The 16,392-nt window shown below is 33.8% G+C and overlaps 2 protein-coding genes across 3 annotated transcripts in view; both read left to right on the plus strand.

Moving 5' to 3' along the window:
• LOC110020733 overlaps positions 1-5,921 on the plus strand; it is a 43,797-nt gene extending 37,876 nt beyond the window's left edge. The window contains exon 5 of one of the 2 annotated variants that reach the window (XM_020718927.1): positions 5,694-5,921. In XM_020718927.1, coding sequence (XP_020574586.1) covers positions 5,694-5,705 — 12 coding nt within the window. In that variant the 3' untranslated portion in view covers positions 5,706-5,921. Of the gene's footprint in view, positions 1-5,205; positions 5,528-5,693 lie in introns of those variants that run through there. The other variant, XM_020718926.1, reaches the window with a different exon arrangement.
• Positions 5,922-10,333: 4,412 nt separating this feature from the next.
• Positions 10,334-16,371, plus strand: LOC110020711 (tetraspanin-19-like). The gene is made up of 8 exons (XM_020718903.1): positions 10,334-10,347; positions 11,376-11,627; positions 11,749-11,904; positions 13,129-13,228; positions 13,867-13,947; positions 14,231-14,335; positions 14,419-14,610; positions 16,039-16,371. The coding sequence occupies exons 1-8, from the start codon at positions 10,334-10,336 to the stop codon at positions 16,048-16,050; spliced, it is 912 nt and encodes a 303-aa protein (XP_020574562.1). The 3' UTR covers positions 16,051-16,371.
• Positions 16,372-16,392: the final 21 nt, after the last annotated feature.

Genomic DNA, 16,392 nt, shown 5'->3' on the forward strand with positions numbered 1-16,392 from the left:
AGCTACAAGCTCGATCTTTGTAAGTTCTGTATTCTTGGAAAACAGACTAGTCAGTTTTATGACTGGAAAACACAAAATTGAAGGAATTATTGATTATGTGCATTCTGATGTATGGGGCCCTACTAGGGAGTTGTCATTGGGAGAATCTCAGTATTTCGTTACCTTTATTGATGATGTTTCCAGTAAAGTTTGGGTGTATTTCTTGAAGCAGAAATCTGAACTAGATGTTTTGATTAGTCTTTCGCCCCTATACCCGAGTCAGACGAACGATTTGCACATCAGTATCGCTGCGGGCCTCCACCAGAGTTTCCTCTGGCTTCGCCCCGCTCAGGCATAGTTCACCATCTTTTGGGTCCCGACACGCATGCTCCCACTCGAACCCTTCACAGAAAATCTGGGTCGGTTGGCGATGCACCCATCAGAGGGGGATCCTGCCCATCAGCTTCCTTGCGCCCACCGAGCTTCGACACGCGTCGGTTCGCACGCATGTGAGGCTCCTTAGTCCATGTTTCAAGACGGGTCAAATGGGGAGCCCACGGGCCGTTGCGACGAGCACGCCGGAGCCTAGCGGGGCTCACTTGATCGGCGCGTGCCGTGTCCGCCGACCACACCGACGGTTTCTCCGTTACGGATTTTTGGATGTCCTGCTTATGTGCATGTATGTGGAGATGAAAGATCAGTGCATGTACCTGGAGATGAAAGATCAAAACTTGATACAAAATCCAAGAAGTCACAAGAAAGGTGTGAAATGATACAAGTTTTGAGATCTGATTGCAAATATCAGCAGAGATGCAGTTTTTGATGAGCAGTTTATGTTACAGCAAAATCAATATAAGGTGTCAGAGAAGAGTTCCAGTTCAGATGCAGTGCAAATGGGTTTAGAACATCAGTGAGAGAGGTGAAAGTTCAAATTCAACACCTGGTGATTCTATTTCAGATGATCTGCAGAATTACAATCTAGGCTCTGCAGAATTATAATCTAGCCAGAGACAGATAAAGACGCACCAATGTAAGGTCTTCTAGTAGATTGGGTTATCAAGACTTAGTCTCATGTGCACTTCTCATCAGCAGCGATAATCCATCAACTTTTTAAGGAGCTATCATCAACCAGGAGAAAGAGAAATGGATGGGTGCAATGGTTCAGAAGATGAAGTCTTTACAAAAAAATCGCAATTGGGAGCTAGTTTAGCTTCCAGAGGGAAAGAACGCTATTGGGTGCAAATGGGTCTATAAAAGGAAACCAGCTGTATCAGAAAAAGAAGCAGTCAAATCCACAATTGGGAAATGACCAAAAGAAAATATATTGAGATTTTCATACATATTTTACACTATTTTTGATGATATTGCACTTTAAGGAAATATATTTTTGATTTTTTGTCGTAGGTATGATGAATTATAGTTATTGGAGCAAAAAGATGCAAAAACGGTGCAATTTGGAGCAAAAACAAGCAAGAAATGATATTTTGCCCTATCACCTTTTGATAAGTCTTTGGATGCTTAATCTCTTTTACACTTCTTGCATATTTTTGAATGAGATTACACTTTAAAGGAAGGTTGCTTTCATGCCTATTTTGTAGGGCTATCTGTTAGGAACACAACGCAACTGAAATGGGGCAAGATGGAGCTAAAACAAAGACAAATGGTGGAGCTGCGCAGTCTGCCCTCCGACGGCGCCAAAATGGCAAACGGCGCCGACAACGAGATTTACCTGAGAAGACCGAAAAATGACAGAAAAGCTCGCCGACAGCGCCCTCGAGCCTGCCGACAGCGCCCGGGACAACTATGGACTGACTTTTGGTGGTTATGGGCTGAAATTCAATGTATTTGGACCCTTTTGGAAGGGTGCTTGTGGGAACTCTTCAAACTTCGTCCCAACACTTTAAAAGAACGAATTTAGGTTAGAAAGAGGAGGATTTTTGTAGGAGGAATGTTAGGAAAAGTGTGGAGAAAGTTTAGGGTTTTTAGAATAGGAGTAGAAATGTAGATTTCTACCCTTTTGGAGAGATTGAAGAGGAGATTTGAGAGAATTTGTAAGGAGATGTTCTAACATTGCATGGATCGGTGGGAGACTTTGTGGGAGAGATATTCGTCTTTCTTTCAAATGTAAAAAGCTAAGTATTGTGTTCTTCATTATCTTTTGATTTTTGTAAACACTTATCTAGTGGATTTGCTTTGATGAAATGAAGTTTTCCGTTGTATTTTCTTCATGCTTTATGTTGTGTTTCTCTAACTCTCTCTTCTTGTTTGGAATTAATGGCATGAGAAGATTATGCCGTTGTTTTCATTTTACTTTTCTTTTGTAATGAGTAGAATTCATGTTTATGATTTTGTGATTCATGTTAGAAGCGGATTTAATTATCAATGTGATGGTTTTTACTTGCACTTTATTTACATTACAATAAAGGCCTATTGTAGTGTTAAATTCGTTGTAATTGTATTAAGACCCGAGAGGGCTGTGTAATTCTTAACAAAGTATAACCACATTCAGATTTCATGGATGGTTAAGTTCATGGGAGTTGAATACAAAAAAATAAGGAAATATACTTTGATATGCAGGTGATTTGGATGGCGGAAGGTCTACAACTAGGTTTGTGTTTACTCTTGGTAGAGGGCCTATATGGTGGAAATCAACAATTCAGTCTGTTGTGACATTATCTACAACTGAAGCAAAGTACATGGCAGTAGCTGGAGCTGCTAAAGAAGCCTTATGGCTTGTTGGGCTAGTAAAGGAACTGGACATTGAGCAAGGTGGAATTCAGTTGCATTGTGACAGTCAGAGTGCTATTTATCTGGCTAAGAACCAGGTGTACCATGCGAGAACCAAACACATTGATATCATGTATCACAAGATCAGAGAGTTGATTGCTTATGGGGAGATACTGTTGCAGAAGGTTCATACTGATGAGAATGCAGCTGATATGTTGACCAAACCAGAAACTATCAACAAGTTCTTGCATTCCTTGGACTTGTTGAATGTTTGCAGTTGCTAGAGAAGCATGGTGGCCCAACCCACAGTGGTGCAGGTGTAACTCCCAGGTATTTTTCTCCTAAGGGGCTGGATATTCGCCAAGGTGGAGATTTGTTATGGTATGACTCATATACCATATAGGGACAGACGCTGAATCGAAGCGGAGCGGAAGAATTTGTCCAAATTGGGAAGTTACGTGGGTCGGGGTGCGGGGGCAAAGCCCAGCGGTATGGTACAGGGGTAATGCTGTAATTACATATTGTGTCTAGGGTTTACTAACAGGTCTATTTTTAACCCCAGGAGGTATCTCTGAATTCTGTAACCTCCTGAATTCTGAATTCTGTAACCTCTTTTCTGAATAGTGAAAGGAACTCGCCGCTCTGCTCCCGAGGACGTAGGCATCTTTGCCGAACCTCGTTAAATCTCTGTGTTCTTCTGAATTTGTGCCGTTACTAGTTCTTCCTCGCCCTAATTTTCTCAACAGCAAGCAATCAAACATTCTATGAAAGAATGAAACATATTGCAATAGTCTGACATTGCATAAAATATGCAGCCTTGTTAAAGAAAATCACTTCTCCCCTACCAAGTGAAGAATGATTGCTTAATATATTTACTGAAGCCATGTAACCTTGTCTTTGAATCTTTGTAATAAACTAAAATTTTTTGTTCATCTATGCACCATCTTAAGGAGGAGTGTTATCATAGAAAAGTAACAAAATTTTAAGGTACTATTCTTGAAAAGTATTAAATTAGGAAATATATTCTCCTAGTGCTTAATATTTATATCCTCTTATTTGAGGTTATATGTCTCCTTATTTTTCTTCTTTTTCTACTTACCTTATGTGCCTATATATGGCACAACTTTTAATCTTTAATGCCAAGGAATCTTCTCTGATTTAAAATCCATTATATAACCTATTAAAAGCCATAGAATTTGTTTGCTGCAGTTCGTTATCTGTTTCTTAAAAAAAATAAAAAATGAATCTACATGCACCATCATAACATCTTGTTTCATCTTCTCCCCCGACCTGAATTTACCTTCCCTCGACCTTCAAAAAAATATTGAAGCATACATCTTTAATCCTCTGGCTTTTTATTCTTCAGAGAAAGTTTCTTACTCGCTGTAATGAATATGTGATGGATTTCGTTTCACAGTAGTTCCATGAAAGACAAAGCCTCATTCCTTTTGGGTTTTATAAAAGGTAACTCTATGAGCTTGTTTGGGATCAATTTATTTATTTATTTTTGATTCTTTTGCTTTTTAAAAACATATTAAGTGTTTTTATTTTATGTTTCTAAAAACAAATTAACATATTTTTGAAAATATTAAGAAAAAATTTTAGATGTTTTGAGTGTTTTTTACAACAACTATATCTTAATCAAAGATGTCAAGCATATTTTGATTCAAATGAAATATAAATAAAATAAAATAAAATAAAAACAAAAAGTAGAAAAAAAAAATCATACTAAACAGCCTGTGTCTTGTTTAACTGCGTGATTTCTAATTCCATTAAGTTTCAAGTATCGGATTTCCATAATGTGCAAGACTTTTCCCTTGAAAATCTCAATTTCTCATACAATCTGACTTGAATCCTAAATATAAAAGAGGGAAAATTGACAGAGTATAGATAAAGTCCAAGCCATAAAACATCCCAACTTTATTAACCTTAAGTTTTAGTAGTGCTAGAACGTGGATGTGAATATTACAACTGTAATTTCAGTGGATTAGAAATCTCTTGGATTTGAAGCTTTTTAACCGGATAAGATATCTTCTTGTCATTTATCTTTCATTGTTACAGAAGCTGTTTTCTTCATGACTGGATCTTGATCACAGAGCACCTTATCACTAATCTATTCTAGCGTATGCTTTAATTAAGAGAAATTTACATATCTGACACCTAAGTTTTGATATTCACATTTATAGCACCTTGGTGTTATAAACCTATGCAAAAAAATGTACATTTGACTTTTATAGAGTTAGTAAAGTGATATTCTTTATGTGATGCTAAAGATTTGAGTGTTATGAATGTAATCATTAAAGTTTAGCTGTAGATATGTAAATACATAAGATTTGTGTGGTATTTATGTAAATGCCCCCTTAACTTAAATTCATATTGTTTTTATAATTGATATTAGATTTCCTCTGCTTTCAAGATGTTTTTTTTTTTTGAAAATACTGGAAAAAATCAAACTCAAGTTCTTAAAGTGAAAAAATTGTACTTGGTAATATGATCCAGTTTGGCATCTCCCCCGAGAAAGTTGAGCAAGTCCAGCCAAACCGGCCACAACCGCCACCGCCACCGCCCCCATTGCCTCGGCCCAATAAATCGACTTCAACAGTTGATGCAGAGCGGACGAGTGATGATTTTCCCGGCACGTCTGCATAGATTCCCCAAACTATGAGAATATAATTTTATTTCTAAAACAAAACCCTGATTCAAATAGATTTTGCAGTTTCTAGCTTTCCTACCTTCTCAAAATGGCACATTTTTCAGCCTGAGATATTATTCTTGGACCATATTGCAGAGAATTTTATATAATTTTTTCTTTTTTTTTGTTGGCGATTCTTAGTATTTTAGATTGTAGATTTTGTAGCAGTGATCAATACAGGATTTTCAACTTTTTGACTGATGTATGCTAAAGTTGTTATTTACTTATTTACCCACTATGAGATATCTGAGCATACAAAAGAGAGTTATGTCTGCTTGTGTTTTTCTTGCTCCAGTTCTGGATCTAGAGTTGCAGCAATTCTCCTGTGAATTCAAGTTCTCTATAGGTGCGTTTGGGGCAGCTTGTGCTTTTCAACATAAGTTGCTTGTCCTTAAATGCAGCCCGCATGCGGGCCTCCGGGTTCGGCCCGCGACATGCGTTTAGTTTAAAAACTCAAACGCGGTTTCAGATAAGCTAACGAAACGTATGTACCAAACGGTACGGCTGCGTTTTAAAAACACCGCCCGCACTTGTAAGCTACCTCCAAACAGACCCCATATCTTCCTTTCGTTCGTTGTTTTAAATATTATTGTAGGTGCAATTGGAACATTGGCTTGCTTGGGATCACTTTTAATTTTTAATTTTTGGAATTTTTTTTTTCATGTTTTAATTTTTTTTAAAATAAATTAGATCTTACTTTAGAAACTCTCAAAACATTTAAAAATAATTAAACATATTATAGCATATCAATTATCAAATATGTTTTATTTAAGTAAAAAAACATAAATAAAATAATAAGAATAAAAATGTTAAAACAAAAATTAAAAGAAATTCTCAACGGCCTCTTTAGTATTTGAATCAGCTGCAGGTGCACCTACCCCTAGATCCATCTACCGGCAAACACGCAAAGGATTTGGATAGATTTGAAAAGGACCGGCCAAATAGTTCTAGGATTTTGAACTGAAGTTTGTTTGCTTGAGCTGATTTTGAGCCAGCAGTGGATTACCTCAAACCATACTGTAGCCTACTTAATAATAGATTAGGTTCTTTCCATTGCTTTCACATTCCTCTCTCTCTCTCTCTCTCTCTCTCTCTCTCTCTCTCTCACAGGTTACATTTAAAAAATATTAAATTAAATTACAAGGTATTTGGATTTTTGAAGATTTACAGGCGTACCACTTAATTCTTATTTATTTACATATTAAACACCTAAAATTTAATTTTTATACGTGTCAACTCACATATGCATGAAAATGTTATATTTCATTGTTAAAAAGTTGGAGGATTTACATACACACAACGCAATTCTCAAGTATTTACATATCTAACACTTTAGCTTTAATGTTTACATGTATGTTACCTTTCCTATGCTTAAGAAAAAAGATGTGTTTTACCTTTTAAAAGTTAAAATAGTGTTATTTTTTGATGTGATATGAATGTAAACAAAAATAAAATTTAGGTGTTATATATGTAAATATATAGAGTTGTGTGCTGAAAAATTTGCGATGAGAGTAATAATTTTGCATGCATCTTAGTGTTGGAGGAATATCTCATGCACAGATAAAAGAAAAATATGCAGAAGGATGCATGTTGAGTATTTACATGAAAAATCTTAGAAAGAGAAATTCTAGGGGTTTAGCCCAGTTGAAATAATCCACTATGAAATTGTAAATACATGGGTCCAATCTTTTTCTTGATTAGGCAAGATGGACTTACAAAGTTTATCATTGTAGATGTATAACAATAATTCATCGACAATAATTGTAATATGGTTGCATTTTTTTGGTGATAATGGTGATAACAGTTGCGAGGGTCGTAGTCAATTGTTGTGGAGACAGTAAACCATCATGAATGTTGTAGACGATGGCTGTAGCACCAGTTTGTCGTAAATGTCATATTTGAAAGATGTGGTAGTAGTTGACCATATAGGCCATAAGCAGTAGTTTCAGAAGCATTCGTTGGCCACAAGGACCGTAATAGAGAGTTACAATAACGTATGTAGGCCGCTGAGACCGAATTTGAGAATTACATGAGATGTGAGTCACGTAAGTTATGGTTGGTCACATAAGTTGTAATTGGTCACATAAGTAGGTAGTAGTTGGTCACACTATCTTCAAGGAGCATTGTTACACCATATTTGTGATGCATCGTTACATCATATTTGGGGTAGGTCGTAAAATCGTCTTTGGGATGCATCATTGCATCATATTTAGGATGCAACATTAAATTATTTTCAGGGTAAGTCATTACACCATCTTTAGGGTACTTCGTTACATCAAAAAATTCATCGACGTCAATGAGTAAGGGTTGACTGATGGTGGTTGACATCAGTTAGCGGCGGCGATAGTGGGAAATGTTCATTAGGACATTGATCCATAGCAACACTAAAATTTAACTCTTTCTTCTGGTCAAGTTTTAGCTCTAGATTCTCCATGTAAATAAGAAAGGAATCCGACCACTACATCGAATGACACAGATAGGTCCCCTTAGTTAGAAAATGTTTTGTGGATATTTAAATGTCTTAATGATGTTAGAATTGAGTGATCTTAGGTACGTTGGATTTGTCTCACCGAGAAATTCAATTTGGTTGTAAGCTTATTAGATTTGGAATCTGTTTGACCTTCAAATTAACCAACCAATATTTTCAAAAGTCATTCAATGACTTGATCCAGGCTTGATCATACTCAGATTGGATCAATTTTTATGTCATTTTGTTTGTATCGTCGAGCCATTAAGTTTGATTATAAGTTTGTTGAAATTAAAGATTTGTATAATTTTTAATTTGAGTTTGAGTACGATGCATAAACTAATGTATTAACGATTTTAATAGATAGACTATTTATATAATCATCCAATGTTCTACCTCCAACACTAAAAGAAGATTCTAAAGCAACTGTAGTTATAAGTATATATAATATATCTAGAGCCATAATGGAGAGATAAGGATATTTAAGTGTATTCATCTTCCACCAATCAAATACGTCAAATATATCAACATTGCACATAACTATAGAGTAATAATTTCACATCTTAATATTGAACGAAGATCAAACACACACACAGATAAAAGAGAGTATGCAAGAGGATACACATTGACTTTTTACGTGGAAAACTCTAGAAAAAAAAAATCGTTGGAACACGGCCTAGTTGAAATAATTCACTTTGTAATTGTAAGTGCATATACTCACTCTTCTTTTAGATTAGGGAAGATAAAGTTACAAAGTTAATTATTATAGATGTACAGTAGTAGTTCATGGATAATAACTATAATCTGGCTGTAGTTATTGACAATAATAACATTAGCTAGCTGCGATAGTCATTGTCAATTGTTGTGGAGGCAGTAGTCCACCATGATTGTTGTTGACGGTGGTCGTAGAGCTAGCTTGTTGTAAAGGCCATATTTGAAAGTTGCGGTAGTTGTTGACAATGTAGCCATAAGGAGTAGCTTCAGAAGCATTGATTGACCCCATCAACAGTAGTAGAGAGTTGTGATAGTGTTTGCGGGTCGTTGAGGCAAGAGTTGAGAGTTGCATTAGTTGTGAGTCGCGTAAGTGTAGTTGCTCACAGATGCTGTAGTAGAGAACTGTAATAATGTTTGTAGGCCATAGCTGCTAGAGTTGAGAGCTGCATGAGCTGTGAGCCATATAGGTCATATTTGGTACCAATGTCGTAAGGGGAGTTGTGATAATATTCGCAGATTGCAGAGGCGGAAGTTAAGAACTGCATGAGTTGTGAGCCATGTAGGTCTTAGTTGCATACATAGAGCTTAGTGGTAAGTTGTAATAACGTTCACAGGCCAAAGAGGCCGGAGTTGGGAGCTGTGTGAACTGTGAGTCATGTAGGTCATAGTTGGCTCTATAAGTCATAGTGGTAAGCTGTAATAACATTCGTAGGATGCAAAGGCTGGAGTTGGAAGTTGCATGAGCTTTGGACCATGTATGTTGTAGTTAGTCATATAGACTGTGGTGGTGAGTTGTAATAATTTTTATAGGCCGTAGAGGCTGGAGTTGAGAAATGCATGAGTTGTGACCACTTAGGTCGTAGTTGGTCACATAGACTATAGTAGTGAGTTGTAATAACGCCCGCAGATAGCGAATGTTGAAGTTGGGAGTTGTATGAGTTGTGGACTATGAAGGTCGTAGGCTACAGCAAGGGGTTGCAGTTGTAGCAAACTACATAGGTAATAGGGCGTAGTGGGGGGCTTTGAGGAGAGAAATTTGAGAGTTCGAAGAAGGTCATTGCACTATGAATATGACATTTGCAAGTAGTTATTACAAAAAGTTACAACATACCCATTCGTTGTTACACTGTTTTTTAGGTGTGTCATTACATGATCTTAAGGTCTGCATTGTTACAATGTATTTGGTGTACATTATTAAACCATTTTTGGGGTGGCTCGTAACACCGTCTTCGGGATGCATCATTCACCATATTTAGAGTACAACATTAAACTATCTTTGGGGTGCACATTACGCCATCTTCGGGGTGTATGGTTACATTAGAGGATTCATCGATGTTAGCGAGCAATGGTTGATCGATGGTGATCAACAATATTTGACGGCTACGAGAGCAGAAGGTGTTCGTTAGGACTTTGATTCATAACAACACTGAAATTTGACTCCTCTCGGTCAAGCTCTAACTCCAAATCTTTCTTGTAAATAAGAAATGAATCCAACCACTCCATCAGACAACCCAAAGATGTTTCCTCGATTAGAACGTTTTGTGGATATTTGAATGTCTTATTGATGTTAAAATTTAGTGATGTTGAGCTTGTTGGATTCATCTAATCGAGACACTTGATTTGCTTGTAAAGTTATTGGATTTGAAGTATGTTTGACCTTCCAATTAATTAGCTAAAATTTTCAATAGTGGTTTAACGACTTGGTTAGGGCTTGATCTAGCTTGGATTAGATCAATTTTGATGTCATTGTGTTCATGTCATTTAACGAGTTAGTTTGGTTATAAGTTTGTTGAAATTGGAGTTCCGGAGGATTTTTAATTTGAGTTTGACTATTTTTTCTTCAAAAAATATTCTGAGTTTCATATTAATTATCTCAAGATTCATGTCAAATGACAAGATTTATTAATTACAAGCCATATGAAATGCCCCAAAGTTAAAATAACTCCTTCCAATCATTTTTATGTAAGGGTGTAAACGAACCAAACATGAACGAATAGAGCTTGTGTTCGTATTTGGTTCGTTTGAAATTAAGTGTATTTGAAATAGCTCGTGTTTGAAATTGTTCATGAAGTTATTATTCGTGTTTAGTTTGATTTGTTTGAAATGAATTCAAAATGGTCGAAATATTTGAAATATTCTAATTGTTCGAATTATTCGAGTTATTTAAAGTTTTCGAAATTTTTCAAAATTGTTTGTATTGTTTGAATTGTCTTCTATATTTATGATAATAAATTTAATTATTAATTCTCAAATTACAAAAAAAAAAAAACACCCCTTTATTAAAAAAAATATTATTTCTTCAACTATATTATTACAAACTATTAAGAACATGTTACAAATAAAATATACATTTAAAGTTTCAAACTCAAATTTTTAAAAAATTATAAATCATTATTATAATTTATAAGATTTAATTTTTTTAAAATATGATAATTTTTTAGAGTGTATAATTATTTTTAAAATATAATAATTTTATATATATAATTTTTTTAATTATTTTATATTTCAAACAATGAAGATTACAAGATTGAACATATGATTGCTCGTGTTTGGTTAATTTACAAACAAAATAAAAAAAAAATAATTGTTCATGTTCGTCTCATTTACTTATCGAACTAATCAAACACAAACTCTTTGGCGAGCCAAATAAAAACTATTCACGAACAACTGGTTTTTTTTCGAGAGCCCTAGTACTATGTATTAATATTTCTTCTATAATAAATAAGTAAATTTAAAATCATGAAATTAAAATAAAATTAAATGCAAACCGATTAAAATTCTAACTCTTCCGTGCAGATGGGCCCAGCCCAACGATGTCAATTTCAGCAGCTTTACTTCCCTTAATCAAATTCTACCTGCGAGTTGCGACCGAAGCGGCCATTACTTTCATGCTCCTATCACGGCTCTCCCTCCCCCACCTCAAACGACTCTCGAACGACAGGGAAACCTTCGAAAGCGATGGACGACTGAGATCTTCGGTAGTCCTTTTCTCTACGCATGTTCTTCTCCATTGTCGTCAACACTGACCAAATCGACGCCATGGATTAAGTAAGCGCCCTTTCACCTTTGTTTCTTTCATCCGTTCAAATACCATATTCGTGGCCCGGGTTTCTTCCATTTTTCCTGCTTCTATTGAGAGGAGAGGGCGAACTATGGCTGCGTGTTTTAGGGTTTGCCTTCAGTCGACGCTGAAAATGTTGAATTCGGTTATGGGGTTGTTAGGGATGGCCGTGATTATGTACTCTCTATGGATGATTCGATCTTGTCTCCGGCAATTATGCGAGTTTTCTCGGAACTTCTCTGAATCCAGCTCCAGCCCTTCATGGTTTGCTCCCCTGTTTTATTATTATTATTATTATTTTCATTTATTAGGGTTGTCTCTGTCTTTAATACTCCTAGTTTCTGTAGTTTTCTCTTAATTTACTAATCATTACCTTTCAGTAATTAGTTTTATAACCCTTGCTAAACAGTTAATTTTGATGAATGTATCCTACTTGAGATTTATGATTTTACTTGTGATTTGTGAAAGAATTGAACCATGAAGTAAAATAGTTTCACATTGTTGAATCCTGTCATGGGGAGGATTTGCTGAATCCAATACTGAGCCCAGATCCAACACTTAAATTCTTAAATCACATAAAAAAGTTTCACTAATATTAATTTATTTACATTTAAACACACATTTGCATGCATATGTTTTGATGTGATTTAGATTCTAAAATAGTATATAAGTAAATATTATAATTTTGGTGTTAGTATGTAAACACATAAGAATTTTTTGATATGTATGTAAATTTTCCTAAATTTAAAAATTGTTGATTGAGATTGGAAGACATTAATCTGTTTGAATTACTGGCCTCCAACGCAAGAATTGCATAAAAATTACTCTAATCATAAAAAGAAGCTTGAAATAAATTGTGCCAAATAAAAATTTTGCCTGATTTTATCACCGATTTTGTATTTAATTCCTAAAAAATCACTTTAATTTTATGAATGATGACAGATGCTTGTCATTAGCCCCTATTAACTTGTCAACTAAAATGAGAATTGAGAAATGCCTTAAAATATATATATATATATATATGAAGCCCCCTAATTAAGTTTAAAATTGCATAGACACAATGGAAATTTGGAGGAATTTTGGCATTATTTGATTTTCGACTTTTTATTACTTATCGTGTTTAAAGTATTTTACTTTATTTCTCCATGTATGCTGATGCAGTCATATATTACAAGTGAAATACTATGTTAGTAGTTTCAAGGGGCATTTACATACATACCACATAATTCTTACGTATTTACATATCTAACAACTAAACTTTCATATTTACATGCATTTTCATATTTACATGCATACTTTCATATTTACATGCATATCACTCAAATCTTTAATATCACATAAAAAACAGCACTTTTTCATGCATAGGTTTATGACACTAAAGTGTTACAAATGTAAATAATACATTAGAATTGTGTGGTATGTATGTAAATTTCCCTGGTTTCAAATGTGCTAATTTCTTCTGGGAAATAATTGATTGCTATTATGCAGGTTTGTTTTCACTTTCCTTGGATTAGGAATCTTCTTGTGTGTGCTAACTTGCTCAGGACACATAGCTGCTGAAACCATTAACAGCCATTGCCTTTCTTGTGTATCCTTTACATAGAATTTATACCAACTCTACTTGTGTTTAGTTCTTTACATAGAATTTAACAGCCACTGCCTTTCTTGGGTGCCCTTTACATAGAATTTATACCAACTCTACTTGTGTTTAGTTTTCTAAACTTGCTCTAATCACATCTAAACAATAAATACTTAATAATAATGTAATAATTTTAATACTTTAATTTCATAAATTTTTAATAATTTATCATAAAGATTATAGTTATCTCATTAATTTTAATAGTGTTAGAAAATATTTTCTTAAATACTTTATATACATCACCTAAAATTTAGACAAAGATTTTATCTCTATTCTCATACAAAATTTATAAAATAATATGAGATAAAATTTGGAATACCAAAAATTTTTTAATATAGTTAAATGAAGCTTGAGATGTATCAAGATAAAAATAAATGTTAATTATATTAAGATTTATTAATAAAGATGGATTTATGAAGAAAAGATTCTTTAATTGAATTATATTATGGATTTATTAAGGAAAGATTATTTCATTTAATTATAGTACGCAGATATGTTGCAGAATGGAAGATCATTTTCATTTCCAAAATATGATTTTTTTTTCCTGACATGATTAAACTGTTTTGTGAACCTTATTGGATACATAGTATTCTGTGTTCCTCTTCTTTCTGCTTGTTCTAGAGGCCTCAATCACTGCAGATGTATTTCTGAACAAAAACTGGGAAGAGGTTTGCATCATCAATTTCTTTCTTTTTAGGAGCATTTTCATACATGACACCAATTCTTATGTATTTGCATATCTAACACCTAAACTTCGATTTTTACATTTATACCAGCAAATCTTTCATATCACATAAAAAATATTACCATGTTAACTATATTAAAAGTGAAATACACTCTTCATGTAGAGATAAAGTGCATTTATGTGTAAAAATTGAAAAATACATAAGAATTGAGTGTATGCATGTAAATCTTCATTCTTTTTATTATGATTATTTTCATTCTTATCAGGCTTTTCCGCATGATCGAACTGGTAGTTTCAATCGGTTTAAAGAATTTGTCGGGTCGAATTCTGGATTGTGTAAATGGATTGGCCTTCTGGTTTTGGCTGTCCAGGTAAATTTTTAGCTTAATTTTTATTTTAAAGAGCTTACTGTTCTGATTTACTAACATTGAAGAATGTCATCTTTGTTTCAAAGGTATTGTCCATCTTCACCGCAATGGTTCTCAGGGCTTTAGGACCAGAACATAGGCTGCTTGAGGAGAGTGATGATGATGATGATGTTTCTTTGCCTGCAATGCTTCCTCTCTTGAAAAACCAGACTCATATTATGGCTGATCGAAAATTCCCAGGGAGCAATGCCTCTTGGATCATTCGGATTCCTGATGTGGTTAGTCCTTTTTTGTCTTATTCTTCTTATATTACATCCGGAGTTCCGATGCAAAACTATATCAGGACTCCAATCACAATGTACCAGGTGAATAGTCCGACTCCACTGAATACAAAAAATTAAATAGTTTAATAATGCATGGCGGGGCCAGACTGTACACGTGACGCATTGTGATTGGAGTCTTGAAACGGTTCTGCATCAGTACTCCTGATGTAATATTTTTTCCAATGGTGGAGCTGAAATTTCTTAAAATGGGGGCACAAACTTTTTTTTTTTTTAATATTCTCGGTTTTTTTCATTCCTATTTGAGACCGGCAATAGCAATTTAATATTTTTTAGAAATTATTAATATAATAAAAAATATATAATTCATAACATTTGCTTGTTAATGTCAGACTATTTTTTAATTTTAAAATATTAAAATAAATAACCATACTTAAATAATCCGAATATTCAAAGAAAAATTTTATACAATGAGATCATGAATTAATAGAAGTACAAAATAAAGGGGGCATTTACTAATATGGCACACAGTTCTTATGTATTTATGTCTCACACCTAATTTTTCTATATTTACATACATAACACTCAAATCTTTAATATAACATTAAAAATATCATTGTTATTATTTTTTAAAAGTGAAATACACATTTTGATGCATAAGTTTAAGGCACAAAAGTAATATGTATGTAAATATGATGTTACTAATAAGTTGATGTATAAATTTTTATTCAAATTAATATTTTTCAAACATAATTTTCATTAGTCTTGAAAATGATTTCAGTTAAGAATAGTTTTTTTTTGACACACAATCTACGAATTTAGTAATTTGGGACGAGCTGAGAGGAAGAATAATGTGAACATGTTAGGATTAGAAAGATGGGAGTTTCAGTGGTCTCTATAAGCCGTGATCTCGCCATTTTCTTCCCAGCTAGATCTAATTGATTGATTGTGAAGGTTCATTCAGGAAGACGATCGTTTTGGGCGAAACCAATAGGGGACAAGGAGAGGGGTAGGATGTTGGAGAGGGGGGTTTTAGGCAAAAAGAGGGGAATAGGGAGATAGGTTTGTAGTTTTAATTTATATTTATCTAACTTAATTTTATTATTTTAATTGATTAATAATTAATAAAAAAATTATATTTTATCAAATTAATTAAAATTAAATAAATGTATATGTAGTTATTTAAATATTAATTAAAAATTAAAAATATATTATAAATCTTAAAGTTTTTAGTAAAATTATAAATAATTTTAAATTAATATAATTAATAATTTTAATTAATTTAATACCCCCTTTTTACACATTTTTGAAATTATGGTTCCCCCATTTCATACCAAAATTTTTCTTATATATTTTCTAGTTTTTTTTTTTCTTGCATCTTATTAAATTCTCTTTTATTTCTGATTTGCCCTTCTTTGCCAACAGATTTGTAGATGATAGATATTATTAAATCAAGCTTTCAGGATGCAGCGAGCTGCTATTTTAATCAGTTTGGCTCTTCTGCACCCCCAGCTGACACACACCTTCTATTTCTAAATAGGTAAGGGAGGATTATCATATGCAAAACACAATGGTTGTTATAGGTTTTCTTCAATTCATTAGGGGTAATTTGCAATTTTACTGTTAATGAAGCCTTGCCTTGATTTGCATTTACATATCAGACACCTAAATTTTAATATTTACATTTGTAACACTCAAAACATTTAACATGCATTAAAACTACTGTCTCAACGCCGCGATGATATAAATGTAAATATTAAACTTTGGTGTTAGATATAT

The sequence above is a fragment of the Phalaenopsis equestris genome, unplaced genomic scaffold (assembly GCF_001263595.1).
Source record: "Phalaenopsis equestris unplaced genomic scaffold, ASM126359v1 Scaffold000107, whole genome shotgun sequence".
Classification (NCBI taxonomy): domain Eukaryota; kingdom Viridiplantae; phylum Streptophyta; class Magnoliopsida; order Asparagales; family Orchidaceae; genus Phalaenopsis; species Phalaenopsis equestris.

What these genes read in the sequence shown, in the direction of transcription:
- LOC110020711 (XM_020718903.1), top strand. An exon ending in ACAGCCATTGCCTTTCTTGT is followed by an intron (nt 13,229 to 13,866) that starts GTATCCTTTACA and finishes TTGGATACATAG; the next exon opens with TATTCTGTGTTCCTCTTCTT. An exon ending in TTCTGGTTTTGGCTGTCCAG is followed by an intron (nt 14,336 to 14,418) that starts GTAAATTTTTAG and finishes TTTGTTTCAAAG; the next exon opens with GTATTGTCCATCTTCACCGC.